At 56.6% G+C, this 13,547-nt stretch overlaps 4 protein-coding genes and 1 long non-coding RNA gene across 8 annotated transcripts in view; 3 read left to right on the forward strand and 2 right to left on the reverse strand.

Moving 5' to 3' along the window:
- The window catches only part of GPSM3 (G protein signaling modulator 3), a 2,155-nt gene extending 1,255 nt beyond the window's left edge, over positions 1-900 (forward strand). For both annotated transcript variants that reach the window (XM_043907787.1, XM_043907786.1), the window contains exon 4: positions 148-900. In XM_043907787.1, the coding sequence (XP_043763722.1) occupies positions 148-285 (138 nt within the window). In that variant the 3' untranslated portion in view covers positions 286-900. The remainder of the gene's footprint in view (positions 1-147) is intronic.
- The window catches only part of LOC122697240, a 23,711-nt gene extending 20,794 nt beyond the window's left edge, over positions 1-2,917 (reverse strand). Inside the window, exon 1 of the long non-coding RNA XR_006342026.1 lies at positions 2,818-2,917. This is a non-coding gene — a long non-coding RNA (uncharacterized LOC122697240). The remainder of the gene's footprint in view (positions 1-2,817) is intronic.
- On the forward strand, positions 1,433-6,889 carry PBX2 (PBX homeobox 2). Its single transcript, XM_043907771.1, has 9 exons — positions 1,433-1,955; positions 2,900-2,973; positions 3,214-3,461; positions 3,562-3,752; positions 3,941-4,076; positions 4,186-4,339; positions 4,735-4,823; positions 4,942-5,028; positions 5,166-6,889. Exons 1-9 carry the CDS (start codon positions 1,735-1,737, stop codon positions 5,256-5,258), a joined length of 1,293 nt encoding a protein of 430 aa, XP_043763706.1. The 5' UTR covers positions 1,433-1,734; the 3' UTR covers positions 5,259-6,889.
- Positions 6,889-10,519, forward strand: AGER (advanced glycosylation end-product specific receptor). 3 transcript variants are annotated; one of them, XM_043907773.1, is made up of 11 exons: positions 6,889-7,443; positions 7,616-7,722; positions 7,855-8,047; positions 8,227-8,291; positions 8,599-8,686; positions 8,782-9,015; positions 9,107-9,237; positions 9,455-9,596; positions 9,847-9,873; positions 9,995-10,124; positions 10,247-10,519. In XM_043907773.1, exons 1-11 carry the CDS (start codon positions 7,392-7,394, stop codon positions 10,344-10,346), a joined length of 1,269 nt encoding a protein of 422 aa, XP_043763708.1. In that variant the 5' UTR covers positions 6,889-7,391; the 3' UTR covers positions 10,347-10,519. The 3 variants fall into 3 exon arrangements, with proteins under 3 accessions (XP_043763708.1, XP_043763709.1, XP_043763710.1); XM_043907774.1 differs by having other exon boundaries at positions 8,782-8,997; XM_043907775.1 differs by having other exon boundaries at positions 8,782-8,976.
- Positions 10,520-10,647: 128 nt separating this feature from the next.
- Positions 10,648-13,046, reverse strand: RNF5 (ring finger protein 5). The gene is made up of 6 exons (XM_043907784.1): positions 12,793-13,046; positions 11,871-11,889; positions 11,664-11,776; positions 11,507-11,561; positions 11,312-11,429; positions 10,648-11,218 (listed from the first exon to the last, which is right to left on the reverse strand). The coding sequence occupies exons 1-6, from the start codon at positions 12,930-12,932 to the stop codon at positions 11,121-11,123; spliced, it is 543 nt and encodes a 180-aa protein (XP_043763719.1). The 5' UTR covers positions 12,933-13,046; the 3' UTR covers positions 10,648-11,120.
- Positions 13,047-13,547: the final 501 nt, after the last annotated feature.

A 13,547-nucleotide genomic window follows, 5' to 3' on the forward strand; every position in this document is an offset into this window, starting at 1 on the left:
CCAGGCATCTGCCCCCTCACCAGGTCCTACTCTCCCTATCCCCACATCACTGGTGTCCTCTATGCCCCTCACACCAGCCCTGGCTCCTTTCAAGGCCTGCTCCTTTTAAAACCTCACCATCAACTTCCTCTTACTCCACTCCTCCAGTGCCAGCGGATGGAAGCCCAGCGGTCAGAGCCTCCCCTACCCCCAGGGGGGCAGGAGCTCCTGGAGTTGCTGCTGAGAGTTCAGGGTGGGGGTCGAATGGAGGAGCAAAGGTCCCGGCCCCCCGCACACACCTGCTGAGACTTGAGCCCCCACCAGCCCCTCTGCATTCCTGGGGCTCAAAAGCTGGGCAGCTCCACTGCATGCCCTCACCCCTGCCAGGGAGGGGCACCAGAGACTGGAAGACCCAGCAGAAATCTCAATATTCATCACCCTCATCCACCTTTCCTGGGAAGTGGAGCGGGTGAAAGTCTGAAAGCCTGGGAATAGCCAAGGTAGGATGGATAATAACTCCCTCCATAACCAAGTGTGTTATGAGGCTATGAGAGGATCCCAGCCTCAGTGGGACACCTCACCCTCTCTTCTGATCTCAGGGAGTGCCTGAGTCTCCATCCTGAGCTGTGGGGACACCCCCAGTAGTCAAGCTACCAGGTGGGATCTCCCCAAAGAACAGCAAATCTCCCAAGGTTTTGACCTGAGAATTCCACCCTCCTTCCCAATAAGGAGAAAGGAAGAGAGGGCACAGCAAAGACATAAAGACCATTCTCGCATCTCCATCACCGGCACCCCCTAGCCCCAGGACTGAGGGGCCTACAGGCTGTGAAAGGACATTTAGCCCTGCCCACCCTCCCTCCCCGCTGCTGTTCTGAACTGTCTGATGTTTGGTTATATGAATAAATGTGATTCCCCTCTGGACTGAAGACTGGTGTCTGCGGTGGCCGGGTGGAGGGTAGGAAGGTGAGGCCGGAGGCTGCCCGCTCTCCCCAGTCTGGCCAGAGGCCAGCTCCCCTCCCTGGCTGGTTAATTACTGGCTCATTAAGCAGCGGCTGGAGACCTCCCTAATTATCCCCCCCAGCCCCCCTCTCCTGGTTTTAATTAAGTAGAACAGGGAGGGGAGTCATTAGTATAAGAAATATGAACTAAGCTGTCGGTGAACCCAGGCATTCCAGCGGCCAGGGTCCTCATCAGCTTGATCCCGGATTCAGAACCCGGGTGGAAGGACCCCCCCAGCCTCCAACACGCCCCCGCTTCAAGGCCACAGAAGTCCAGCCCCTGGGCCCTTCCCTCATTTTCCCCACGGGCTAGTCTCCTCCCTCGTCCCCTCCTCCACTCGGTCTCAGTTCCTCTGTTTCTGTGCGTCTCTCTCCGCCCCCAGCTCCTCCCTGTTCCTCCTCCCTTCTCCCCTCCTCTTCCTCCCCGGCTCCCCTCCCCCAGCCTCCCTCCCTCGCTCCCCCACTCCTCCCTCCTCCCTCCTCCCTCTCTCTCTCACACACACCCCCGCTTGGGCCTCCTCTCTCTCTCCGGCTCCATTTTCTCCGCCGCCGGGGGCCGGGGTCTCCTGTGGGGGGCCCAGACGGTACCCCAGGTCTCCCTTCAGGGCCGGGGTGAACCCCCGGGAGAGCCGGGAGCCGGGGAGACGGGCGGGGGTTGGGGCGGAGGGAGCAGCGGCCCCAGCGAGTTTGGGGGGGAAGTAACCAGGCGGGGGGGAGGGGCGGAGCAGGGAGGGGGCCTCAGGGCCCCCCCCCAACTATGGACGAGCGGCTGCTGGGGCCGCCCCCTCCAGGCGGGGGCCGAGGGGGCCTTGGATTGGTGGGTGGGGAACCTGGGGGCCCTGGCGAACCTCCCGGTGGCGGAGACCCCGGTGGGGGTAGCGGGGGGGTCCCGGGAGGCCGAGGGAAGCAAGACATCGGGGACATTCTGCAGCAGATAATGACCATCACCGACCAGAGCCTGGACGAGGCCCAGGCCAAGTGAGTGCCCCCAACCCGGGACCCCACACAGACCCAGCAGAAGCCCCGTTCACAAGCTCTGAACCTTCTGGGAGCCCCCAACTCAGGACCCTCCCCAGGATACTAAAGCTTTCTTCTCCTTACTCCTGGGAGCCCCAAGATAAGTGATCCCTCTCAAACCTCCCTTCACCCCCAGTCCCTGAAACCTTCGAAAAGGGGAACCCTAAGTGGTCTCACCCCCCCCCCACCTCTCCCTAACCACCCCACACTCCCCTGGAACATCCTTCCATCTCCAGAGACCCCTTCTGACTCCCAGACTAAAAACCTGCTGTGCTGTCTGCTCCCCTAACTCTCCAGCCCACCCTCTTCCTAGGGCTCTCCAGACCCCTCCCCAGGGCTCCGACCATTTCTCTCCACCCAGGGCCCAGCCTCCCAGGTCCTCAGGCACCCTTTGCCCCTGCTCAGTTGACACTATGAGCCCTGCTCAGTCCCAGGACCCTTCACACATCTCTATACTGAACTCCCCACTTCAGCTCAGCACCCCTCACCCCCTCGGGCACCTGAAGCTCTGATCTCCTCCTCCTTCTCCTCGGCCTCCGCCTGTCTTCCTCTGAAATCTACCTAGTCACTCTTATTTCTGCAGTCATTCCCACATCCTCTTCTGTACCTTTCTAGACCGTCTCCCACAGTCCCCACCTGGCCATGGTGCCTTCAGCTCGCGGCACCTTCCCTCCTTCCAGCCAAAGCCAGGTAGCTTCCCCTTATCTCCACGTGGAAGCTGAACTCTTCCTAAGAACCCCCCAGACTTCATTCGGGCCCCAGCCTTGCTTTTTCTTGCCACAGATTTACCCACCACCTCCCCATTCCCACACTCCCCTCTTACCCTCCTGGGTGTGTCGTCCTGTGGTTGTTTTTCCCCCTTGGCAATTCCATAGCCTCTCAACTTTTCTCTCCCGTTCCCCAAGGAAACACGCCCTAAACTGCCACCGCATGAAGCCTGCTCTCTTTAGCGTCCTGTGTGAAATCAAGGAGAAAACTGGTATGTGAGTTCCCTCCTCCAATTCCTCAACTCTGGGGACAGAACCCTGTTCCCTGGAGAGCTTAGGCTAAGAGTTTTGACAGCTTGGGCCCCTGAGGAAAGTGTGGGTTAGGAAGATTGCTAAGGGGGGCTTGGGAGGGAACCCACGCCTGGAGACTTGAGTCTCCAGGTGGCCCCAGGAGGGCTGAGAGCTGGGGTGTGGGGTCCCTGGGTCCCTAAGTCCGCTCGCCTGCATGCTAGGCCTCAGCATTCGAAGCTCCCAAGAGGAGGAGCCTGTGGATCCACAGCTGATGCGCTTGGACAACATGCTTCTGGCAGAGGGTGTGGCTGGGCCTGAGAAAGGGGGTGGCTCAGCGGCTGCAGCTGCCGCCGCTGCAGCCTCCGGGGGTGGAGTGTCCCCTGACAACTCCATCGAACACTCGGACTATCGCAGCAAACTTGCCCAGATCCGCCACATTTACCACTCGGAGCTGGAGAAATATGAGCAGGTGAGGAGAAGAAGCCGGAGTGGGTGGAGGGAGAGGCTCTTAAGGGGGATGCCCAGGGCCAAAGGGCTCCTGCTCACCAAGCCTCGGGCCCCTGCTGCAGGCGTGTAACGAGTTCACAACCCACGTCATGAACCTGCTGAGGGAGCAGAGCCGCACGCGGCCCGTGGCACCCAAGGAGATGGAGCGCATGGTGAGCATCATCCACCGGAAGTTCAGCGCCATCCAGATGCAACTCAAGCAGAGCACCTGCGAGGCCGTCATGATCCTACGTTCCCGCTTCCTGGACGCCAGGTGGGGCCCAGGGCCCCCAACCGGCCCCCAGCACCCAGCTCCTTCCCATTCTTCTCCGAGCCTCGGGGCCACCGTGTTGCATAGCACAACACTCTGCTCCATGACACTGGTACCCTCTGAAGTGAATCAACAGGATTGCCCGGCCAGGACACCAACACCCTCCTCACCACCCCCTCTCTCCTCTATAGACGGAAACGCCGTAACTTCAGCAAACAGGCCACAGAGGTTCTGAATGAGTATTTCTACTCCCACCTGAGTAACCCATACCCTAGTGAGGAGGCTAAGGAGGAGCTCGCCAAGAAGTGCGGAATCACTGTCTCTCAGGTACCGGGGAGGCTTGGGGAGGCGTTTGGAGGGCACAAAGCTCTAACTAAGGTGTTCACAGAGGGACGGGTTTCCCACCTGACCCTGCTTTCTGCCCACCACCCCGCAGGTCTCGAACTGGTTTGGCAACAAGCGGATTCGCTATAAGAAAAACATTGGAAAGTTCCAAGAGGAGGCAAACATCTATGCCGTCAAGACCGCCGTGTCGGTCACCCAGGGAGGCCACAGCCGCACCAGCTCCCCGACACCCCCTTCCTCCGCAGGTGGATCCCGCTGCCACCCTGGCTGGCTCTTCTGCATGCTCCCTGCTTTTGTTCCCACTTCTTGTTTAGGCAGGATCAGAGCAGAAAGAGGGGGCCTTCTGGGGTGAGAGAGACCAAGCTTGTCAGATGGGTGGGGATGTGTGGGGGTGGGGGGCGAGGCCACTCCAGTGAAGTTACTTCTGCCTTTCTTCCAGCAAATGGCCAGGGGAGGCTCAGAAACAGCCTGCTCCTTCTGAGTGTTGCCATATTGTTTTGTGGATAATTTGGGTATGGTGGCACACCTCCACCAAGCTAGTCCAGGGCACTCTTTGAAAACTGAGAGCTGCGGGGAGTCTCCCATCTGCCATCACAGGCTCTGTTACACTCTTCCCTACTTCCCCCTCTGCTCCCTCAAGGCTCTGGCGGCTCTTTCAATCTCTCAGGATCCGGTGACATGTTTCTGGGGATGCCCGGGCTCAACGGAGATTCCTACTCTGCCTCCCAGGTCAGGTGGTCCATCGCGCCTTGAGTAGGGCTTTTTCAAACTCAGTTTCCCTACTTTTGGATCTGAAAGTCTTTTCTTCCGAGGTTTCTCACTGTGTCCTATCCTCTGTTGCCTGCAGGTGGAATCACTCCGACACTCAATGGGGCCAGGGGGCTACGGGGATAACCTCGGGGGAGGCCAGATGTACAGCCCTCGGGAAATGAGGGTGAGTAAGCACCTGAAGCCCCTCTCCTCACCTCTCACTGGGGTGGGGGTGAGGGGGGCGTTTTCCCCGGCAGCGCTGGCCCCTGTGCTGGGTTTCTCAAAGCCCTACCCCAGCTGTCTGTCTCTTTTTTTCCCCAGGCAAATGGCGGCTGGCAGGAGGCTGTCACCCCGTCCTCAGTGACGTCCCCGACAGAGGGACCAGGGAGCGTTCATTCGGACACTTCCAACTGATCTTGCCCCTCAGGGCCAACAGGGGTGGGGGCTCACAAGGCAACTTTTGAAGAGGATACAGGCATCCGGAGGACAAAACCCAGACACGGGAGAAGCACAAGACAAGAGAAGGGCAGATGGGGCCGTCCCCTCCCCGGCCAGATTCTGTCAGTGCTGGGGGTGCCGACGACATGGCAGGGAAGATGGGGGTCCCCTCAGGGGAGAGTGGGGTCTGTCTACCCCTTTTTTCTTTCTTTTATTTTTCCTCCCCTTTTCTCTCTCACAGAAACACACACACCCTGTTTTTCAGATCTTTCCTCTTCTTTCTCTCTCATAAACACACCGACAACTATTCTGTTTCTCTCTCTCTGTCTCTCTGTGGGCTCCCCCACTCTCCCTCCCCCACCCCACTTATCTGCTCTGGGATCTGTGGAGACGCCAGCCCTGCCCAACCAGAGATGCCAAAAATGGGGACATGACTTCTGGACAGAGGACATGGGCCACGCCCCCTGTGCCCCCCCACCTCCTGCCCCTCCAGACGGCTTTTATTACCTCATACGCAGCTCATCTTAAACCAATAGAATCGCTCGGTGGACGAGAGTGTCTGACTCAGATATCTACCTCGGAGGGAGTTTCTGCTACTTTAGGGAATTGTTGACTGGGCTTTGGGGTTGAATTTTTTTTTTTTTTTTTTAAGGAAAGAAAAAATTAACCCTGGGTTCCATCTGTAGTTTTTTTAATTCTTATTTTGGGGGATTTTGGTGGTGGTGGTGGTTCTTAATTTTTAATTTAGTTTGGGGAAGTAGATGTTTTTATAAATAATGTTGATTTTTTTTTTTTTTTTTAGTTTCTTCCTTTCCCATATTAGGGGTAATAGCCAAAGGGGTCATGATAAGAGAAAGGGGAACAAATAGGCCTGACTGGCTCCAGTCCTGTCCATCAGGAAGTAACATTTAGCAGAGCATCAAGCCTGCTCCCCGCCCCGCCACACACACACAATCACTTAGGTGTTCTCCTTTGCTTATAAAGTCACTTAGGTGTCCTTTGCTCATGTGGGCAGCTTTCTGCTGCATTTAGCGTGGAGGTAGTCGGGCTTGCTCTGTTGGCCTATCCCCCCTCTTCCTACATCCCTTGGGCAGGGCTGGACTCAGTAATTTTGAGCAAATGACACATCTAAAATCCTTTTTTTATTAAACTACTATTTACAGATTGGAGGAGGAAGAATGGGGAGGGGGTTATTGCCAAATATGTTAAATATGGGTTGGGGTGTTTGTGTGTGTATTGCCCTCAGTTTCCCCAGATATGAGGTATCTTTTTTTCTCAGTCCAAAATCAAGAGGGTGGGGGGAGAGAGGAAGGAGGCTGCAAACAGCCAGGTATGAGGGAAGGTAAAATCATCATCCCGAACCCTCGGCCCTGAACCCTACGATCTGAACCCCTCAAACATCCTCAGGCATTTATAAGACTGTCACAGTGGGGAACCCCTCCCCTCAAAAGATCCAGGCAGGATTCCGGGGGGTAGGTTGGGAGTGTGGTGGGTGGGGGTGGGAGGCATGGGCTGGGGGCAGTTCTCTCCTCACTTGTAAACTTGTAGTTTCACAGAAAAAAAAAACAACCACAGTTTTAAATAAAGAAATTTCTTTTTTTCCTGGGTTTAGTTGAGAATTCTTTTCAAAAACATGAGAAACCCCAGAAAAAAATTTTTTTTCTTTCTCAGAAAACCCTAAATAGGTGCTCCCTGCTCCCCACCCCACCCAGGTCTTCCAGTTTTTCCCTCACCACCCAGGCCCCAGGTTTCACCCCTGCCTCCTGGGAAACAGCCAGGCCTGAACCCTGTTGCCTCGCAACCTTGCTTAGTCATCCAATAGCCTTCAGTGGACTGGTGGAATAGGTTTGGGGTCCTGAGGGGTGAGAGACCCTAGGAGATGCACTCCCCACCCCCATGGATGTGGCTGTGCCCAGAGGCTGGCAGTGCCCTGGGGTGGGGTGACAATTGTTTCTCCTAGTACCTGAAGGACTCTTGAATTTGAATTCCTAGCATTCCCTGTGACGGGACGGGGGAGATGGGGGCAGGGGAGAGGGTACAAGCCCCACCTAGGGTGGTGTCCCCAGCAGCAAGGGGCAGACAGAGCCAGGAGCCTGGGAAGGAAGCAGGATGGCAGCAGGGGCAGCGGTCAGAGCCTGGATGCTAGTCCTCAGCCTGTGGGGTGAGCCACTCCCCCACCACCAACCCTCCCCGCAGAAGGCACCCCGCCCCGTCCCCAAATCCCCCCCAGCTTTCCAGGAACCTGGTTACCGCTTTCCAGTCTCCCTCATCCTCCCTGTTCTAGTCTTACCAGCTCCCATCTCCCTGCCCTCCATCGTGGTGCTGTCTCCCAGGGGCCGTCACAGGGGACCAAAACATCACAGCCCGGATCGGGAAGCCACTGGTGCTGAACTGCAAGGGAGCCCCCAAGAAACCACCCCAGCAGCTGGAATGGAAACTGGTAAGTGGGGCTCCTGTGTCTCCACTTCTGGGTACACTAGTGAGATTCGTGTCCCCTCCCGCCCACCTCCCTTTTTCATCAGTCCTTTCCCAAAGGGCCTGCACTGTTGAGGCCCCTCTCCTCTGCCCCCAGAACACAGGCCGGACAGAAGCTTGGAAGGTCCTGTCTCCCCAGGGAGACCCCTGGGATAGCGTGGCTCGGGTCCTCCCCAACGGCTCCCTCCTCCTGCCGGCTGTTGGGATCCAGGATGAGGGGACTTTCCGGTGCCGGGCAACGAGCCGGAGCGGAAAGGAGACCAAGTCTAACTACCGAGTCCGAGTCTATCGTAAGGGTTCCCAGGACCTCTTCACCACCCACCTCTCATCTAAGGAAAAGCCTTCGACCCCAGCCCTGACTCCTTGGCCCTGGCCTGGGAGAACTTGACTTCAGCTGCCCCCATTCCCACACCCAGGGTGTGAGAATCTTCAAAGCTGTGGCCTCTGATAGGAATTTTCCCTCCTTCAGAGATTCCTGGGAAGCCAGAAATTGTTGATCCTGCCTCTGAACTCATGGCTGGTGTCCCCAGTAAGGTAGAGGATGAAAAGGGGAGATATGGAAAGGGGTCCTGAGGATGGGAGGGGAGTGTAGCTGTGTGTGTGTGTGTGTGACTCAGTTGTGTCTGACTCTTTGCAACCCCATGGACTGTAGCCCGCCAGGCTCCTCTATCCATGGGATACTCTGGGCAAGAATACTGGAGTGGCTTGCCAGTTCCTTTTCCAGGGGATCTTCCTGACCTAGGAATCGAACCTGGGTCTCCCACATTGCAGGCAGATTCTTTACCCTCTGAGCCACTGGATTCTCTTATTTCCAGAGATGATGAAGTTGATTTTTCCCCAGGTGGGGACATGTGTGTCCGAGGGGGGCTACCCTGCAGGGACTCTTAGCTGGCACTTGGATGGGAAAACTCTGATTCCTGATGGCAAAGGTGAGTCCCAGAGTCTCCCCTCCCAGCTGCCTTCTTTGTGAGCCCTCTCCCACACCCACCCTGGAATGTCTCAACTTGTCTTCCCCCAACCACAGGAGTGTCCGTGAAGGAAGAGACCAAGAGACACCCGGAGACAGGGCTTTTCACACTCCATTCGGAGCTGATGGTGACCCCAGCTCGGGGAGGAGCTCTCCACTCCACCTTCTCCTGTAGCTTCACCCCTGGCCTTCCCCGGCGCCGAGCCCTGCACACGGCCCCCATCCAGCTCAGGGTCTGGAGTGAGCGCCGAGGTGGGGAGGGCCCCAGCGTGGGTGAGCACATGTCGGAATGTATGACCCTGAGGAAGGGGAGGGTTCAGCCCGTGGCCACTGGGACCACACACAGGTAAGACTCTCAACCCCGTCACCTTCCCACCCCCAGACACTGTGCCACTGGAGGAAGTCCAGTTGGTGGTAGAGCCAGAAGGGGGAACAGTAGCTCTTGGTGGGACCGTGACCTTGACCTGTGAAGCCCCTGCCCAGCCCCCACCTCAAATCCACTGGATCAAGGATGTGAGTGACCCGAGAGGGGGCTGGCAGGTAGCAAGATACATAATTGTCAATTCGGAAGGCAGGGGGTGGGAGCCTGGAGCTCTTTCTCTTCCACAATCATGGAGAGAGAGGCAGGCCAGGAGGTACAAGGGTATCTGAGCCTGTGGAGGCGAGGACAGAAGTATGGGATGTGTGGACAGGGGGTTTAATAGTCTCCTGTCCCTCCTTCCCCCACCAGGGAAGGCCCCTGCCCCTTCCCCCTGGCCCCGTGCTGCTCCTCCCAGAGGTAGGGCCGGAGGACCAGGGAACCTACAGTTGTGTGGCCACCCATCCCAGCCATGGGCCCCAGGAGAGCAGTGCAGTCAGCATCAGCATTATGGGTGAGACCTCCCTCTGAGTCCCAGGCCAACCCTGAGGCTGGCTGAGGGACAGTGCAGGCCCCAGTTCCCCACCCTACACTAGCAGTGTCCCCAAGAGCCACCCCACCCCACCCTCAATGCAGCCACACCCAGGCCTCCTCTGCCCGACACAACCCAAGAGAACAGCCTGGTCCTTTAAGGGACGCACTGGGGTTCCCACAAAATAACAGTCTTCCAAACTGAAGCCTTCCCTTCTGACCTTGTTTTCCAGAAACAGGCGAGGAGGGGACGACTGCAGGTGAGGGGATTGGATAAGGCAAAGAGAAGCAGATGGGCCTCACAGGACTGAGGGGCTGGTCAACCAGAAAGGAACTGTGAGTGGTGGGGCCGTGCCCTCAGTTGTCCCCATCTCCATACAGGCTCTGTGGAAGGGCCGGGGCTGGAAACCCTAGCCCTGACCCTGGGGATCCTGGGAGGCCTGGGGACAGTTGCCCTGCTCATCGGGGTCATCATGTGGCATCGAAGGCGGCAACGAAGAGGACAGGAGAGGTGAGTGGAGGAAACCAGACACCTCAGACTGAGAACTGCCAGGCAGGAAGCAGGGGTGTGGGGATAAGAAATGATGGCGTGCTGGAAACCGTGTGCAGATTCTCCCCAATCCTCCTCCCCAGGAAGGTCCCGGAAAACCAGGAGGAGGAAGAGGAGGAGCGAGCGGAACTGAACCAGCCAGAGGAGCCTGAGGCAGCAGAGAGCAGCACAGGAGGGCCTTGAGGAGCCCACGACCACACCCCATCCATCAGCCCCCTTTTCTTTTCCCACACTGTTCCAACTGTTCTGGCCCCAGACCAGTTCTCCCCTGTATAATCTTTAGCCCACCTCCCCCAAACTTTCTTCCACAACCAGAGCCTCCCACAAAAAGTGATGAGTAAACACCTGCCACATTTGCTGTTGTGTGCTGTGTGATGCCCTCTCCCCCATGCTTCCCCACACCACACCAACATCTGCTCAAGTTGGGGAGAAGATGCTCCTGTCGTGAAAGGAAGGAGGGACGGACACAGGTAGGCAGAGCGAATACATCTCACCATGTTTACTGAATTTATCATAAAGGAGGTAGTGAGGGGAGGGAAGCACTTGAGAGTCAGGACCCACATTAGACACTGGGGAGAGAAAAATTAAATTAAATCAAGGGGAACATGGGGGAAGAGTCAGAGGGAGCCTTGCCCACCTTTCAACATCAAATCAAGAAATATGGGGGAAAGCAAAGGATCGGGAGAGAGGAGAGACAGACACTGTCTTTAGTCCATCCTCCTCTCCCAGAGCTGGGAGTTAGGATGCTACTGAGGGAGCAGTTCAGAGCACAGGTTCTCCCATCCTATGCAAAGATGTTACTCCTCCACACATCCTCGTGGAAAGTGGCCAGGGTTGGCCTTAGCCAACAGAAATGAAGGGCTTGGGGGGGGGGGTGTCCAGGAGTAAGGAAGGGTCAGGAGGGACCCCCAATACTGATTCTCCTCTGGCTGGTGGTAGGCAGGAAGGAGACACGGCTCAAATACTGAGCAGCCAGAAAAAGAAGAAGATGGCGAGAAACAGGAAGAGGGAGTCCTGCCAGCTGGAGGCCGGGTGACCCTGTCCCAGATCCACACCTGTGGGAGAGAAGAGAGCTGTGAAAGAAGCATCCATTCATAGGCCAGGGGATTCAGAGGACTTGCTGGTAGCAGTTGAGGGCAGACTCTTACCTGTACCCCGACGGAACGGTTCATGGGTATTGAAGACCGTGGTGAAAAAGCCAAAGGGAAAAGCACCGACACCAAATGAGAAGTGAAAGCCCCCAGTATCGCCAAATGGCTGGAATCCCTAGGGAGGCGGAGAAGGTCAGTGGGGAACTGGGCAAGTCTTTGGCAAGGAAGGAACACAAATCAGACAAGACTCACCCCTCTGCTCTCTGGAGCGGGTCGCTGGCCCTGGGGGCGGGGTGGGGTTTTCAATCTGAGGAAGAGGAGAGGGACTGTCAATATTCCCTCCTCTTCTACATCCCACTCCCTGGAAAGAAGTTTCCACTTTCCTTCAGTACCACCTCCCCTCTCTTACCTGGGATCCTGGGGCTTCTGGCTCCCTCGCCCATAGAGGGGGACAACATTTTCTCTGCTGATCCCAGCTTTGCACACTGGGCACTCTTGCCTCTCTGGCCGTGTCTCCAGCCACTGGGGGAAAAAAATGTGGTTTCCAGTACACAGAAGGGTTCTTCCAGCTCCTCAGACCTCCCCATCTCCCTCTTCATCTCCTCTGAGTACGCACCTGATGAAGACAGGGCCAACTGCAAGGGGGAAAAGAAAGGTCAAACCAGTTGAAACCAAACACAAAAGCGATACCTACCCAACCTCAAGAGTCCCACCTTGCTGTTACCAGGTATTACCTGCTGTTTCTTTTCATATTTTCCACAACTCCTACCATGCCAGCCAATCTGGCCATCCTGCTTCTCTAACCTTCCAAAGCTACATCCATTCTCATCAGGCTCAACCCTCACCTCTCTCCTCTCCCCCCACCGCCACCCCCCCCACCCCATACATATACAAATCCTCACCCCTCTCTTCTCTGCTTTTCAATTTAATTTCCAGTTTTCTTCAACCACCCCTTTCCAGGCTCCTTTCAGCCCCTGTCTCATCCTTGCCCCCATCACTCCCCAACCAAACCCCCTTTACCAGCACCTTCTCCCACTACTCCTTTTCCTATCTCCTATGCTCAATAAAGACCTTACTTCCACAATTCCTTAATCTTTGGAGGCTGCTCCTCCACAGTGGTCTTGTCCCCAGGTTTCTCATACCACCCCTTGATACAGCTCATCTCAATGTGATCCCACGTTCTCTAGATCTCTCCTAACCTTGCAGTCTAATCAGTTCCCAACTGTACAGCGAAGACCCCTCAATTTCCAGAGGTAAGGTGGCTCGGGTCTCACCTGCACGCATGTGCGGTGCCCACCTCCTGCGCCCCAATTCTTCTTAACACACTAGTTGGCGCCTAGTTCCTATGACTTTCCACGGGTCTCCTCTATACAGACGTGACCCTCTAACCCACACATACCCAAAAAGACGCAAGAAGCCCCCTCAGGCCTCACCTACGAAAATGTGCCCTCCGACTACCCGTATGACTGTGGCACCCCCACCCCAACCTCCCCAGTATAGATGTGAGCCCCACTTCTTTTCGCCCCTCAGATTCTCACCAGTACAGGTGGCCACACACACTGACCACAGCTTCCCGAGCAGTCTCCAAACATATATTACATTCGAAGGTCGCGCCCGCCCCGCCCCGCTCGCGGTTTGGCCCTTCGGGGCCCCCGTCCTCCTCCTCCGCTGCTGCCATGGCCGGTACTCTTTCGCCCCCCGCGTACCCCTTAGTCCCCTGAAACACACATACAAACGCCCAGTGAAACGAGAAACCTCCTCCGGCCCACGGTCTTTGGGCAGGCTTCAAGGTTTTCTAATCACTATTGGCCTGAATGCCTGCCAATCATACAGAATCGGAAGGAATGATTGGTCCAAAAGGCGGGGGCGGAAAGAGGATTACGCGGCTCCGCCCTTGCACAATGACTATTGGCCGACACAGTCACAGTTAGTCTGCAATGCCACGGGATTGGTAACAACTCCATACGTCCTGTCGAGCAGCCTGGGCGGGCTTTATTCGTCTGAGTAACTGCCAGTCATAACCAAAGGCCAGAAGCAATTGGCTCAAGACTGCTTAGACCTCTCCCACTACAAGCCCCAGTCTTTCTTTTACTTCCTCTTTCAGAGAACGTCCGGATTCCTATTGGACTTTGGAGCGTTTGGCTCCGAAGCAACTGATTGGCTAGAACTCGACGGAAAATGGTAGCTAGGTAAACTGCGCGTGCGCATCAGGCGGAGGGACGAGGTGGGCCAACCCTATGAGGATTGAGCCTTCTCTGGTCCCACCCCTTCACCTCTATACTGTCGCCATGGT

This window comes from Cervus elaphus, chromosome 7 (genome assembly GCF_910594005.1).
Source record: "Cervus elaphus chromosome 7, mCerEla1.1, whole genome shotgun sequence".
NCBI lineage: Eukaryota > Metazoa > Chordata > Mammalia > Artiodactyla > Cervidae > Cervus > Cervus elaphus.

Coding starts and splice junctions, on each gene's coding strand:
- PBX2 (XM_043907771.1), top strand. CDS start 1,735: ATGGACGAGCGGCTGCTGGGGCCGCCCCCTCCAGGCGGGGGCCGAGGG. Junction 3,753..3,940: donor TCCCGCTTCCTGGACGCCAG/GTGGGGCCCAGG, acceptor TCTCCTCTATAG/ACGGAAACGCCGTAACTTCA. Junction 4,824..4,941: donor ATTCCTACTCTGCCTCCCAG/GTCAGGTGGTCC, acceptor TGTTGCCTGCAG/GTGGAATCACTCCGACACTC.
- AGER (XM_043907773.1), top strand. CDS start 7,392: ATGGCAGCAGGGGCAGCGGTCAGAGCCTGGATGCTAGTCCTCAGCCTG. Junction 8,048..8,226: donor CTACCGAGTCCGAGTCTATC/GTAAGGGTTCCC, acceptor TCCCTCCTTCAG/AGATTCCTGGGAAGCCAGAA. Junction 8,292..8,598: donor TGGCTGGTGTCCCCAGTAAG/GTAGAGGATGAA, acceptor ATTTTTCCCCAG/GTGGGGACATGTGTGTCCGA.
- RNF5 (XM_043907784.1), bottom strand. CDS start 12,932: ATGGCAGCAGCGGAGGAGGAGGACGGGGGCCCCGAAGGGCCAAACCGC. Junction 11,562..11,663: donor CAGAAGCCCCAGGATCCCAG/GTAAGAGAGGGG, acceptor CCTCTTCCTCAG/ATTGAAAACCCCACCCCGCC. Junction 11,430..11,506: donor CCGCTCCAGAGAGCAGAGGG/GTGAGTCTTGTC, acceptor CCGCCTCCCTAG/GGATTCCAGCCATTTGGCGA.